At 44.7% G+C, this 16,821-nt stretch overlaps 1 protein-coding gene across 1 annotated transcript in view; it reads right to left on the bottom strand.

Annotated features, from left to right (window-relative positions):
* The window catches only part of sgip1a (SH3GL interacting endocytic adaptor 1a), a 111,651-nt gene that overhangs the window by 18,967 nt on the left and 75,863 nt on the right, over positions 1-16,821 (bottom strand). Inside the window, exons 8-12 of the mRNA XM_039001741.1 lie at positions 6,251-6,335; positions 5,475-5,617; positions 4,350-4,454; positions 3,433-3,656; positions 2,811-3,357 (exon numbers count right to left, since the gene is read on the bottom strand). Of these exons, the coding sequence (XP_038857669.1) occupies positions 2,811-3,357; positions 3,433-3,656; positions 4,350-4,454; positions 5,475-5,617; positions 6,251-6,335 (1,104 nt within the window). The remainder of the gene's footprint in view (positions 1-2,810; positions 3,358-3,432; positions 3,657-4,349; positions 4,455-5,474; positions 5,618-6,250; positions 6,336-16,821) is intronic.

Genomic DNA, 16,821 nt, shown 5'->3' on the forward strand with positions numbered 1-16,821 from the left:
CCAGAGAGTTAGAACATCATGACATCACCGTCCAGAGAGTTAGAACATCATGACATCACCGTCCAGAGAGTTAGAACATCATGACATCACCATCCAGAGAGTTAGAACATCATGACATCACCGTCCAGAGAGTTAGAACATTATGACATCACCGTCCAGAGAGTTAGAACATCATGACATCACCGTCCAGAGAGTTAGAACATCATGACATCACCGTCCAGAGAGTTAGAACATCATGACATCACCGTCCAGAGAGTTAGAACATCATGACATCACCATCCAGAGAGTTAGAACATCATGACATCACCGTCCAGAGAGTTAGAACATCATGACATCACCGTCCAGAGAGTTAGAACATCATGACATCACCGTCCAGAGAGTTAGAACATCATGACATCACCGTCCAGAGTTAGAACATCATGACATCACTGTCCAGAGTTAGAACATCATGACATCACTGTCCAGAGAGTTAGAACATTATGACATCACTGTCCAGAGAGGTAGAACATCATGACATCACCGTCCAGAGAGTTAGAACATCATGACATCACCGTCCAGAGAGTTAGAACATCATGACATCACCGTCCAGAGTTAGAACATCATGACATCACCGTCCAGAGAGTTAGAACATCATGACATCACCGTCCAGAGAGTTAGAACATCATGACATCACCGTCCAGAGAGTTAGAACATCATGACATCACCGTCCAGAGAGTTAGAACATCATGACATCACTGTTCAGAGAGTTAGAACATCATGACATCACTGTCCAGAGTTAGAACATCATGACAACACCGTCCAGAGAGTTAGAACATCACGACATCACCGTCCAGAGAGTTAGAACATCATGACATCACCGTCCAGAGAGTTAGAACATCATGACATCACCGTCCAGAGTTAGAACATCATGACATCACCGTCCAGAGAGTTAGAACATCATGACATCACCATCCAGAGAGTTAGAACATCATGACATCACCGTCCAGAGAGTTAGAACATCATGACATCACCGTCCAGAGAGTTAGAACATCATGACATCACCATCCAGAGAGTTAGAACATCATGACATCACCGTCCAGAGAGTTAGAACATCATGACATCACCATCCAGAGAGTTAGAACATCATGACATCACCGTCCAGAGAGTTAGAACATCATGACATCACCGTCCAGAGAGTTAGAACATCATGACATCACTGTTCAGAGAGTTAGAACATCATGACATCACCGTCCAGAGAGTTAGAACATTACAATCTGGGGAGATCCTTGAACATGAAAACAAAAAACTGACCAGACGACAGAGTCAAGAACATCTAGTACATTCTGGAATAATGATTGGTTAACCTGGTTTCCTGTTTACAGAACATTATGTTTGATTGAATTGCTACTGAGCTGAATAATTCCAGTGAAACACAACACACACCAGTCCCATGGTTGCCTGTTCAGTGTTCAGTGTGCATTTTGATACAGTGCTATTTGGGTTGTTAACTGGATTTGTCCACTGTACTTGCCTTTTAATGTGCATTTTGATACAGTGCTATTTGGGTTGTTAACTGGATTTGTCCACTGTACTTGCCTTTTAATGTGCATTTTGATACAGTGCTATTTGGGTTGTTAACTGGATTTGTCCACTGTACTTGCCTTTTAATTTAAAAAATTGTAATGTCTGACATTTGACTGCATTGTTATGAGCTAGGAACATAAGCATTTCGGTGCACCACTATAACACCTGTTAAACTGTGTACGCAACCAATAAACTATGATTTGACTTGGGCCAGTCCATTTATTGGGGGACTATTTTCCCACAGTGGGACAAGACATTCCGGGCCAGAATTTCTACTCATCCTGACGTTTCGATGTGCTGCGTCAGCGAGATCTGTCCCAGCTGTGTTTTCAGTCCTCAAACCTGGTTTCCCATTCCCTTTGTGTTAAACTAAACAAACTGTCCTTGTCCTCCTCATGGTCATGTACACTACAATGTCTGGTCTACAGAAGAACAATACTACATAACAGAGTTTGTGATGATTGTAAAGCAAGATTGTGTGTGGTGTAAATCATTGTAGCCCTTTCCTGCAGGCCTCTAGTGGCCTCATGGCTGGACTGTTATTAATATTTTGAATAATTTCATAATTAATAAATATTATTTTTTTAAAGACGCCAAACATCCAGTGTTTTTCCTCGTCAAACGGTTGAGCTATATTTCAGCAAGACTGGCCCGCTCATTAGGCAGGATTACGCGGCCGCCTCTGGCGGCAGATTGACGAGGACCAAGATGCACCTCCAACAACAAAGTTCTGTCAAAAAAATGATCTAATATAAATCATGTAGCAGATATAGTGGTAGAAATAGTACAGTATGTGGCCTTTCTGTAGCCTACAGGCTGGAGAGAAAATGGATGACAATGTAATGAGAAGGAAACTTTTAACATCATGCAGGTTTCTCCGATCAAATAGCCTAACCTAAATTGCGCCGAATCAAATAAAAAAATGTGCTGACATGCTAACAACCTAAAAACCTAAATCCTAAAAACAGGACAGGTCCAGGTAAAGTGAACAATATGGAATAAACAATCAGGCTACTCACAACTGCTATGCAGGAGTTTCATCCCTTGGGCTATACACCTCATTGCCTTAAATAGATAGTCAGTTAAGAACCAACTCTTTATTTACAATGACAACCTGTCAAGTATGTGCTTACACTAGCTAACTGCATGATACAGCAGAAAATCTCTACAACACAGACAGACTGATTCTGACAGTGGTCAGGTGGGTTTTTCTGTTATGAATGAGTGTGACGCTTGGGGGTACTCACCACTACCCATGCCCTCTGTCGTGGGTCCTGGCGAGGACACAACTGCCCTGTACGTAGGGGGTGGAGGAGGTGGAGGGGCAGCACGGGACACCTGACCAACATCTTTGGGCGAGGCGGCGGTTTCAACAAGGCCCTCGTTCGATGGGGCAGGCGGGACAGGCGGAGCTGCCCCTTCAGGACTCTTCCGTTCCTCCTCGACAAAGACAAGGGGTGGGGCTATGGTGCGTGAGGGCTCGTCCACAATGGCATGGCCAGGGGGGCTGGTGGGGGAGACAGGTGTTCTTGCTTTGGGAGGAGAGGGGACCGCAGGGGGGACAGGGGCAACACTGGGGGGTGAAGGGATTGGGGGAACAGGGGCAATGCTGGGGGGTGGGTCAAGAGGGGGGACAATGGTGGGTAGAGGAGTGGGGTGTGGTGTATGGTCCTTTGGTGGAAGTGGTGTGGGTGGGGGTGTAGGGTCTTTAGGCACGGGTGGGACTGTGGGTAGGCAGAGTGCTGGTTCCTCTGTAGGGGTTTCAGAGGTGGGTAAAGAAGAGACCGGTTCTTCCTGTGGGGGAGGGGAGGTAGGGAGAGGGGGGAGAGAGGGAGAAGGGTCTTCCGAAGGGAGAGGGGAGGTGGGTACAGGAGAGGCGGGGGGATCTTCTGGAGGGGCTGGGGACGTTGATAGGGGCGGGGCTGGGTCCTTCGGAGGGGGCGGTCTTTCAGAGGCTGCCAATTCCTCGCTGAAGCAGACCCACTTGTCGGCAGACTCCTCGCCAAAGGCAGAGGGCTCCGCTGGGCCGAAAATGTTGTCCAGGTTTGGGATGGAGGTCTTCCTTTCTGAGCCTTCTGTCGATAATGACAATTCTGACAGACAGTCATGTGCAGGGAGAGAGGATCATAACAGTTTGTATGAGAATGAGAGAGAGCCGACAGAGATAGAGAGAGACAGCAAATGCAAGAAAAAGAAAGCAATACAGAGAACAATTAAACATACAAAGAGGGGATGGTTTGGAGATATATGAGGTGTAGCGAAGAAGGGAGGGAAGGGAGGAGGGCTGGAGGGAGGGACATTCTTGGGCGGAAGCGGAGGCGGAGCTGCAATGACATCAGTGCGGCCATGAACAGCATGGCACTATAAAGGGTGGCACCATCTAGAGGCCACTGGGGTTAGTGTCTGGCTGCACCACACCAGCGCAGGACAGGAAATACTATACAGCCCCATGACATACACCACCATGCATATGGCCCATAACCCATGGCAGATGCAGATGCAGGGAGGAAGAGGTGATTGAATCATGATGCTCAACATTAGTAAATCTACCCGATCTAATCTGAACTCTATGGTATATGGATTTAATTATTTCTCAAACTAATAATGGATGAAATTAGTGCATTAGTACAGGCTGCAGAGGAAGAGAGAGAGTTAATGGCGTGCTCATTCACAGATCGCTCGTTAGTTTCATTCGTGAGGGTGAGTTTGTTTATGAGGTGAGTGGATGGTTCCGTGCAGTCATTCCAGAGTCATTCCAGGAAGTGCAACATAAACAGAAAACATACTTCCTGTGGAGAAGGTTCTGGTGAAAGAGAAGTCTGGGCTCAGTGACTCAGACTCAGGTAGAGGAGCACCCCACACGTCACACACCACCTGCTCAGATATTCCCACTACATTCAGAACAGACAGGAGACATAACATAGAGGAGGTTTCAGTATCATGAGCTAAATAAAAATACCTCAGGGGGACTTAAAATTCCTAAAAATAAAGTAATGTTAGCATTAGCCTAAACATGTCAGATCAAAAATAACCAAACACTGTGCTAAAAAAGAGACACTTCATCTATAACCATTACTTAAAAAGAGATGGATTTCTTTTCATTTGAGTCCCTCAGAACAAATTGTATTTTTCAAAAACTACCTGACTAAGAGAGAACAATGAAGAGATCTTAGGAACACTATCAGTTCCTCAGAACTTTTCCACTCCATTGAGAACGGGAGATACTACATGTAGGGACATTATCCACATAGTTCTATCTCTGAATGGACAGTGTTAAAAAGGAACGGCTGCTGTACTGTATGTGTGTGGTGACATTAGCTATGCCTCAGCAGGTAGTTACATAACCATCTAAGAGCTTCCCATCATCCCAGAGCCTGCAGAGCTAAATCCACCGTGACTGGAAGAGGGATGAGGGGAGGATCCACATGACATCACAGCAAACCAACCACGGAGGAACCAAACGTAACCTCATAGTGCCTCTGACCCCTAGTGTGTTTGTGAAATGTTTAGTGTGCAAGACATAGTGGCAGTGTGTGCAGGTGACAGGAAAGAGGGACAGTGTCTTTAGAGGTGGTAGAGAGGCAGTGTAGGTAATAAAAAGTGTAGGTAATAAAAAGCATCCAGGTTGTTGGTGTTATTCTGGTGCAGTGTCTTTAGTGTCACTGCCAGCCTTAGTGGATCACAAGAAGTCACAGAGTTGTTACAGTGCTCAATCACAACTAAACAAGGTAGAAACACGCTCAATCAAAACCACACACACACCAACACACACCACATATACGCACACACACGCTCAATCACAACCACACACACACCACATATACGCACACACACGCTCAATCACAACCACACACACACACACAGAAAGAAAGAATGACAGTGACAAAGATAGATGCGGCAGAGAGTTGTACCTTCAGTTTTCTGCTCTCTGAAGGCTGTCTCCAGGGGAGGTCCAAATAAGGCTGTAGTGTCCTCTGGTACTGGGGCTGGTACTGGGGCTGGTACTGGGGCTGGTTCCTTCTCTGGTAGTGGTACTGCTGGGGATTTCTTACTTCTGGGAGGGAGATAGAGAGCGTGACAGAGACAGACAGGGTTAGTAGGCTGTAGCATCGTCTGGTACGACTGAGGGAGTGGAGGGAGATAAGAAGTGACAGACAGTGTTAGTCAGACCATCACAGAGACTATCACAGACACGCTTCAGTCGGCTCACTCAACACAGGGAGATGGGACAGCAGACTGAGTCAAACCATCACACTAACACAGAGACTTCCACAGACACTTCAGTCACCTCACTCAGCATACTACAACCGGAGATGTATTCATGTCACGAGGGAAGGAAGGGGATGTATCAGTCTTTAACTTAACGTCACTAAATCAGTGATTGTTGAGTAGTCATGAGATTGGAAGTCAGAGGTTAATGAAAGTGCCGAGGTATGATTTTTTTATTGGTCATATTTTCTGAATACAACAGGTGTAATGCAGAGTTAAAAAGTAAGACAAATATTTGCTAAATAAAAAAGGAAATAATAACACAATAAAAACAATAACGAGGTTATATACAAGGAGTAACAGTACCGAGCCCTGGGGCGAGACAGGTCAGTGGGGGACAGACCGTGATGTACCTGGGGGTTGGGGCATTGGGGAGGGGTGTAGCTGACAGATGAAAAGGGGACAGACAGAGACGTACCTGGGGGCTTGTAGCACCGGGGCTGCTAACGTGGGGGCTGCAATGGGTGCAGAACGTCTTGGCCGAGCTACCTGTATCTCTTCACCTGAGGAGAGATTCATTCACAGACATGCAGGTCAACTGCCTCACACACACTAAAACAGAAACTAGTCAATTACTTGAGTTTTGTTTCTAACCGAAGCATTTAGCGAAAGCGACAACAAAAACAAGATAAGAAATCTTAGATACTTACTACAGTCCTTATTCATCAACCCCTGTAATAAAAACATACATTTGTAAAAAGACAACATAAAAACATATCACACTACATTTTACACTCAAATGACTTATATGGAAATATTAAAGGGGTTTAAAATCCATGAGTAACACCATGTTGAATGTTCACATTACATACAGTATTTCCAGGAGGGAGCCTGTCTACTAGCGAAGGTCAGAAGATGGTCTCTATAACCTTAGGATGAGCTAATCGGATGAGACCATTGGCTGCCCTGTCTCCACGGGGAAGTGGATGACTAATATTAGGCCTATTCACTCAGAAATACCGTGGAACAATCTAGTAGCTATTGGCCTTAGGACTTACGAGCTGACATGTTTTTTTAAATAAATAAAACAATGCACATTTCTGCATGGAAGGGAGTATAGAATATTGCTTGTTGTTACTGAAAGTGACACAAAATGCAGTTACATGAATTAAAATAATATTTGATAATTGTATAATAGCCATTAGAATCCATTCTACAGCTTTCTAGCATGAGTCTCAATAGGCACAGAAAGCTGTCAGAAACAGAAAGAGTTGGTCTTTAAAGCATCATGTAAGCTCAAGTCATTGCACAACCTGCACAGCATTGAGGAGAGACAGATGAGACAGCATAATGACAGAGTGAGAGATGCAGAAACCCAGAGGTAGAGAGAAAGAGAAACCCAGAGGTAAAGACAGACAGACAGACAGACACAGACAGACAGACAGACAGACAGACAGACAGACAGACAGACAGACAGACAGACAGACAGACAGACAGACAGACAGACAGACAGACAGACAGACAGACAGACAGACAGACAGACAGACAGACAGACAGACAGACAGACAGACAGACAGTAACTACCATGGGATATGCGTATAGAGCAACCTTGGGAAAATCCTCTGCATTATCATTAACAGCAGACATTTCCTCAGCAAAAACAATGTACTGAGCAAATGTCAAATTGGCTTTTTACCAAATTACCGTACGACAGACCACGTATTCACCCTGCACACCCTAATTGACAAACAAACCAAAACAAAGGCAAAGTCTTCTTATGCTTTGTTGATTTCAAAAAAGCTTTTAACCCAATTTGGCATGAGAGCCTGCTATACAAATTGATGGAAAGTGGTGTTGGGGGGAAAACATACGACATCCATGTACACAAATAAGTGTGGGGTTAAAATTGTCAAAAAACACACATTTATTTCCACAGGGCCGGGGGGTGAGACAAGGATGCAGCTTAAGCCCCACCCTCTTCAACATGTATATCAACGAATTGGCGAGGGCACTAGAACAGCCTGCAGCACCCGGCCTCACCCTACTAGAATCTGAAGTCAAATGTCTACTGTTTGCTGATGATCTGGTGCTTCTGTCCCCAACCAAGGAGGGCCTACAGCAGCACCTAGATCTTCCGCACAGATTCTGTCAGACCTGGGCCCTGAGTAAATCTCAGTAGGACCAAAATAATGGTGTTCCAAAAAAGGTCCAGTCGCCAGGACCACAAATACAAATTCCATCTAGACACTTGCCCTAGAGCACACAAAATACATACCTCATCAGCAACACAGGTAACTTCCACAAAGCTGTGAATGAGCTGAGAGACAAGGCAATAAGGACCTTCTATGCCATCAAAAGTAACATACATTTCAACATATCAATTTGGATCTGGCTAAAAATACTTGAATCAGTTATAGAACGCATTGCCCTTTATGGTTGTGAGGTCTGGGGTCCGCTCACCAACCAAGAATTCACAAAATGGGAAAAACACCAAATTCAGACTCTGCGTGCAGAATTCTGCAAAAATATCCTCAGTGTGCAACGTAAAACACCAAATAATGCATGCAGAGGAGAATTAGGCCGATACCCGCTAATTATCAAAATCCAGAAAAGAGACGTTAAATTCTACAACCACCTAAAAGGAAGCGATTCCCAAACATTCCATAACAAAGCCATCACCTACAGAGAGATGAACCTGGAGAAGAGTCCCCTAAGCAAGCTGGTCCTGGGGCTCTGTTCACAAACACAAACAGACCCCACAGAGCCCCAGGACAGCAACATAATTAGACCCAACCAAATCATGAGAAAACAAAAAAGATCATTACTTGACACATTGGAAAGAATTTACAAAAAAACTGCGCAAACTAGAATGCTATTTGGCCCTAAACAGAAAGTACAGTGCCAGAATACCTGACCTGACCCAAAATTAAGTACAACTTTGACTATGTACAGACTCCACCAACAAAATGAGGTGGAAACTGAGCTGCACTTCCTCACCTCCTGCCAAATGTATGACCATAGAGACACATATTTCCCTCAGATTACACAGACCCACAAAGAATTCAAAAATAAATCCAAATTTGATAAACTCCCATATCTATTGGGTGAAATACCACAGTGTGCATCACAGCAGCAATAATTGTGACCTGTTGCCACAAGAAAAGGGCAACCAGTGATGAACAAACACCGGTGTAAATACAACCTATATTTATGTTTATTTATTTTCCCTTTTGTACTTTAACTATTTGCACATAATATGACATTTGAAATGTCTTTATTCTTTTTGAACTTTTGTGAGTGTAATGTTTACAGTTAATTCTTTTTTTTCCCACTTTTGTTTATGATCTATTTCACTTGTTTCGGCAATTTTAAACATATGTTTATCATGCCAATAAAGTCCTTAAATTGAAATTGAGAGAGAGAGAGAGAGACAGAGAGAGAGAGAGAGAAATAGAGAAAGAGAAAGAGAGAGAGAGAGAAAGAGAGAGAGGAAATGAGAGAAAGAAAGAGACCAAGACAGAGAGTGATGCTTGTTAGTCAGGATACAGTGCATGAAATAACTCTCAATGAGAAATGACAAGAAGGAAAAGAGAGGGAGGAGAAAGAAGGAGAGAGGGAGGGAGGGAGGGAGGGAGATAGAGGATCAGCTGAGGTGTGTCTGAATTGACAGATCAAAGGGTAAATCTGTCAACATTGGGTGAATCTCAAAAGTCCTTCCTCGATTGCTTGCATCATCTCCTCCCATCCTCTCCCCAACTCCTTCTCAAAATGTCAAGAGGGAGGTGAAGAGAGAAGGCAAGGAGAGAGGACACAAGGAATCAAAGAAAGACTGAGATTCACCCAGGGACTTAGAAGACAAAACCTGTATCTTCTTAGCCATCTTTTCCTGATCTGTCATTTCAGCAATCAACCCCACCCCTCTCCACTCCCCCAGCAGGTTACAGGATGCACAGAGGGACAAAAAGTGTTTGTTATTTACCCCAGCCCAGGGAAACAGAACGGAACGGAGGAACACTTACCGGGCTACGTCTCTGTGACCAGCAAAAAGGAAGAGAGAACAGACACCTGGTCAGAGAGTGACAAATCAGTAAAGGACACTTCTCCAACACAACAGTTACACTCCCAACACAACAGTTACACTCACAACCACAGTGACACTCCCAACACAACAGTTACACTCCCAACACAACAGTGACACTCCCAACACAACAGCTACACTCACAACCACAGTGACACTCCCAACACAACAGTGACACTCCCAACACAACAGTGACACTCCCAACACAACAGTTACACTCACAACCACTGTGACACTCCCAACACAACAGTTACACTCCCAACACAACAGTGACACTCCCAACACAACAGTGACACTCCTAACCAGAGCATGTGAGCATAGTTGAGCTGTTGGAAATCCCGCTCATTGCTCAGCGCTCCATGTCCTTTCCATCCGCTCCGTTAAAAACCGCTCCACACTCACTGGAAAAAAACTGCTGCTCTAAATTCGCTCCGTTCATTAAAATCACTATTTAACCAGCAGCCATTTTTTGTGAATACCTGGACCTACCATTTAGTTTTGAAGTATTGAAACCAAACCATATGGATTTGAATGAAAAGTATTTGAATAAACATGAAAAGGTGAACGTACAGTAAGAAGCGCAAATCATTTCAAATTGGTTACATGTCATATTAAACAGCATATAAACTGTAAATAGGTCAGGAGCCAGACAGGGACCCTAAGAAATAAATAACAAAAATGAATGATTTAGGCTATAGTATTATTATTTCAAGTCTATAGCCTACAAAGAAAAACATTGTGAAGCATTTGCGAGTGTGACACAATAGCTGTATTTAATCATTATAGTCTATAAATTGCCCATATAGGCTTGGACTTCGAATTAAATAAACATTAAATGAAAAATGACTTATTAGTGCCTTTTAATTCATTTTTTGAATTCATTTTTAGAAACACGAGTTTGGCCAGTCTGTGGCTTCAGGCTGATGCGATGGTGCCTGGAGAGCCGGGCAGCAGCGGATAATATCATCTCCTCACTTGCAGAGCCACTGGGGATGCGTAACACCCTTTTGGCCACTCTTGCCAGGCTGGGCAGAGATGCAGAGTTGTTTTAAAATGATTCTATAGGTAGGCCTAAATGTTAAAGCTGAGACTGTGTGAACGATGTAGACAAAGGGGTTTAATGTTTCCACAGAACATTGAGACCTGAAGTGGGCTATCTTATTTCCTGATTCTGTTTGTATAAAATTATTGATAACACCTTATTCAAAAGTGTAAAGGTGTAAAAGTGTTTCGATTATTAGGCCAAATAACCCAATCAAAACTGAAAAGCTCCTTGAACGTGCCAGGCCTATTGGGCCAAAATCAATCAAATCCCCCAACAATGGTCTGCTGCGTGGTCCCATGGTGTTTATACTTGCGCACTATTGTTTGTACAGATAAACGTGGTACCTTCAGGCGTTTGGAAATTGCTCCCAAGACTGAACCAGACTTGTGGAGGTCTACAATTTTTTTTCTGAGGTCTTGGCTGATTTCTTTTGATTTTCCCATGAAGTCAAGCAAAGAGGCACTGAGTTTGAAGGTAGGCCCAGAAATACATTCACAGATAAACCTCCAATTGACTCAAATGATCTCAATTAGCCTATCCGAAACTTCTAAAGCCATGACATCATTTTCTGGAATTTTCCAAGCTGTTTAAAGACACAGTCAACTTAATGTATGTAAACTTCTGACCCACTGGAATTGTGATACAGTTAATTATAAGTGAAACAATCTGTCTGTAAACAATTGTTGGAAAATGTACTTGTGTCATGGACAAAGTAGATGTCCTAACCGACTTGCCAAAACTATAGTTTGTTAACAAGAAATTTGTGGAGTAGTTGAAAAACGAGTTTTAATGACTCCAACCTAGTGTATATAAACTTCCGACTTCAACTGTATATACTTTGTGACAATGACACACTTAGTAATCTACCCACCTTCTTCCTTTCTTTTAGCATGTGCATGCAGTAAGTACACCATCATGCTTTCTGATATGTTTTTTTTTCATATTTCACAATGATTCTTTAGTTGTAGACTCTACATCACCACACTCCCTCTCTTGCTCTTGGACCTCATCTTTGTAAGTCACCTTGATTTAGCACCTGTGTGTTTTATCAGTTACTTTAAAGAAATATTTAGCAAACTCCATGACAGTAGCTACAGTAAGGGGCTGTAGCAGCACACAAGTAGACTACAAATGCATGCTGGGCCAGGCATGCCCTGAGCTGGTGAAGTTAGCGCTACTGGACTGAAATTGGAGCGGGAAAGAAGGCCGACGCTCCAGCCTTTGTGAATCTCACTGTGCGCTCCAGTCAAATTGGGCACACTCCACTCCTCCCTCTGCTGCAGCTATGCTCCTCTCACATACTCTGCTCCCAACACAACCATGACACTCCCAACAGAGCACTGTTACACTCCCAACACAACACTGTTACACTCCCAACACAACACTGTTACACTCCCAACACAACAGTGACACTCCCAACAGAACACTGTTACACTCCCAACAGAACACTGTTACACTCCCAACACAACACTGTTACACTCCCAACAGAACACTGTTACACTCCCAACACAACACTGTTAGACTCCCAACAGAGCACTGTTACACTCCCAACACAACACTGTTAGACTCCCAACAGAGCACTGTTACACTCCCAACAGAACACTGTTACACTCCCAACAGAGCACTGTTACACTCCCAACAGAACACTGTTACACTCCCAACAGAGCACTGTTACACTCCCAACACAACACTGTTACACTCCCAACACAACACTGTTACACTCCCATCAGAGCACTGTTACACTCCCAACACAACACTGTTACACTCCCATCAGAGCACTGTTACACTCCCAACACAACACTGTTACACTCCCAACACAACACTGTTAGACTCCCAACAGAGCACTGTTACACTCCCAACACAACACTGTTACACCCCCAACAGAACACTGTTACACTCCCAACACAACCATGACACTCCCAACAGAACACCGTTACACTCCCAACAGAACACTGTTACACTCCCAACACAACACTGTTACACCCCCAACAGAACACTGTTACACTCCCAACACAACACTGTTACACTCCCAACACAACACTGTTACACCCCCAACAGAACACTGTTACACCCCCAACAGAACACTGTTACACTCCCAACACAACACTGTTAGACTCCCAACAGAACACTGTTACACCCCCAACACAACACTGTTACACTCCCAACACAACCATGACACTCCCAACAGAACACTGTTACACTCCCAACACAACACTGTTAGACTCCCATCAGAACACTGTTACACCCCCAACAGAACACTGTTACACCCCCAACAGAACACTGTTACACTCCCAACACAACACTGTTAGACTCCCATCAGAACACTGTTACACCCCCAACAGAGCACTGTTACACTCCCAACAGAGCACTGTTACACTCCCAACACAACACTGTTAGACTCCCAACAGAACACTGTTACACTCCCAACACAACACTGTTAGACTCCCAACAGAACACTGTTACACTCCCAACACAACACTGTTAGACTCCCAACAGAACACTGTTACACTCCCAACACAACACTGTTAGACTCCCATCAGAACACTGTTACACCCCCAACAGAACACTGTTACACTCCCAACACAACACTGTTAGACCCCCAACAGAGCACTGTTACACTCCCAACACAACACTGTTACACCCCCAACAGAACACTGTTACACTCCCAACACAACACTGTTACACTCCCAACAGAACACTGTTACACTCCCAACACAACCCTGTTAGACTCCCAACAGAACACTGTTACACCCCCAACAGAGCACTGTTACACAACAATGTCAGACTCCCAACAGAACACTGTTACACCCCCAACAGAGCACTGTTACACTCCCAACACAACACTGTTACACTCCCATCAGAGCACTGTTACACTCCCAACACAACACTGTTACACTCCCAACACAACACTGTTACACTCCCATCAGAGCACTGTTACACTCCCAACACAACACTGTTACACTCCCATCAGAGCACTGTTACACTCCCAACACAACACTGTTACACTCCCAACACAACACTGTTAGACTCCCAACAGAGCACTGTTACACTCCCAACACAACACTGTTACACCCCCAACAGAACACTGTTACACTCCCAACACAACCATGACACTCCCAACAGAACACCGTTACACTCCCAACAGAACACTGTTACACTCCCAACACAACACTGTTACACTCCCAACACAACACTGTTACACTCCCAACACAACACTGTTACACTCCCAACACAACCATGACACTCCCAACAGAACACTGTTACACTCCCAACACAACACTGTTACACTCCCAACACAACACTGTTAGACTCCCAACAGAACACTGTTACACCCCCAACACAACACTGTTACACTCCCAACACAACCATGACACTCCCAACAGAACACTGTTACACTCCCAACAGAACACTGTTAGACTCCCAACAGAACACTGTTACACCCCCAACAGAACACTGTTACACCCCCAACAGAGCACTGTTACACTCCCAACAGAGCACTGTTACACTCCCAACACAACACTGTTAGACTCCCAACAGAACACTGTTACACTCCCAACACAACACTGTTAGACTCCCAACAGAACACTGTTACACTCCCAACACAACACTGTTAGACTCCCAACAGAACACTGTTACACTCCCAACACAACACTGTTAGACTCCCATCAGAACACTGTTACACCCCCAACAGAACACTGTTACACTCCCAACACAACACTGTTAGACCCCCAACAGAGCACTGTTACACTCCCAACACAACACTGTTACACCCCCAACAGAACACTGTTACACTCCCAACACAACACTGTTACACTCCCAACAGAACACTGTTACACTCCCAACACAACCCTGTTAGACTCCCAACAGAACACTGTTACACCCCCAACAGAGCACTGTTACACAACAATGTCAGACTCCCAACAGAACACTGTTACACCCCCAACAGAGCACTGTTACACTCCCAACACAACACTGTTACACCCCCAACAGAACACTGTTACACTCCCAACACAACACTGTTACACTCCCAACAGAACACTGTTACACCCCCAACAGAGCACTGTTACACTCCCAACACAACACTGTTACACTCCCAACAGAACACTGTTACACTCCCAACACAACACTGTTAGACTCCCAACAGAACACTGTTACACTCCCAACACAACACTGTTACACCCCCAACAGAACACTGTTACTCCCCCAACAGAACACTGTTAGACTCCCAACAGAACACTGTTACACTCCCAACAGAGCACTGTTACACCCCCAACAGAGCACTGTTACACTCCCAACAGAACACTGTTAGACTCCCAACAGAACACTGTTACACTCCCAACAGAACACTGTTACACTCCCAACAGAACACTGTTACACCCCCAACAGAGCACTGTTACACAACACTGTTAGACTCCCAACAGAACACTGTTACACCCCCAACAGAGCACTGTTACACTCCCAACACAACACTGTTACACCCCCAACAGAACACTGTTACACTCCCAACACAACACTGTTACACTCCCAACAGAACACTGTTACACCCCCAACAGAGCACTGTTACACTCCCAACACAACACTGTTACACTCCCAACAGAACACTGTTACACTCCCAACACAACACTGTTAGACTCCCAACAGAACACTGTTACACTCCCAACACAACACTGTTACACCCCCAACAGAACACTGTTACTCCCCCAACAGAACACTGTTAGACTCCCAACAGAACACTGTTAGACTCCCAACAGAACACTGTTACACTCCCAACAGAGCACTGTTACACCCCCAACAGAGCACTGTTACACTCCCAACAGAACACTGTTAGACTCCCAACAGAGCACTGTTACACTCCCAACACAACACTGTTACACTCCCAACACAACACTGTTACACTCCCAACACAACACTGTTACACTCCCAACACAACACTGTTACACTCCCAACACAACACTGTTACACTCCCATCAGAACACTGTTACACTCCCAACACAACACTGTTACACTCCCAACACAACACTGTTACACTCCCAACAGAACACTGTTCCATCCAACACAACACGGTTACACTCCCATCAGAGCACTGTTACACTCCCAACACAACACTGTTAGACTCCCACAACAGTGACACTCCCAACGAACAACTGTTACACTCCAACAGAACACTGTTTACACTCCAACAAAACACTGTTACACTCCCACAACAGAACACCTGTTACGCACTCCCAACACAACACTGTTAGACTCTCCCAACAGAGCACTGTTACACTCCCAACACCCACTGTTTACTCCAACAGAGCACTGTTACACTCCCAACACAACCTGTTAGACTCCCAACAGAGCACTGTTACACTCCCAACAAACACTGTTACACTCCCACAAGCACTGTTAACTCCCACACAAACACTGTTACACTCCCAACACAACACTGTTACACTCCCACAGAGCACTGTACCTCCACACAACACTGTTCACTCCCACAGAGCACTGTTTACACTCCAACAAACACGTACACTCCACAAACACTGTTAACTCCCAACAGAGCACTGTTACACTCCCAACACAACATGTTACACCCCCAACAGAACACTGTTACACTCCCAACACGAACCATACACCAAGACACACCGTTACACTCCCAACAGAACACTGTTACACTCCCAACACAACACTGTTACACTCCCACACACACGGTTACACTCCCAACACAACACTGTTACACCCCAACCACAACCATAACTCCAACGAACACTGTTACACTCCCACCCAACACTGTTACCTCCCACACCTGTTAGACTCCCACAGAACACTGTTACACCCCCAACACAACACTGTTACACTCCCAACACAACCATAGACACTCCAACAGAAACCTGTTAACCCTCCCAACACAACCACTGTTAGACTCCCATCAACACTGTTCCAA

The sequence above is a fragment of the Salvelinus namaycush genome, chromosome 10, assembly GCF_016432855.1.
Source record: "Salvelinus namaycush isolate Seneca chromosome 10, SaNama_1.0, whole genome shotgun sequence".
NCBI classification, from domain to species: Eukaryota; Metazoa; Chordata; class Actinopteri; order Salmoniformes; family Salmonidae; genus Salvelinus; species Salvelinus namaycush.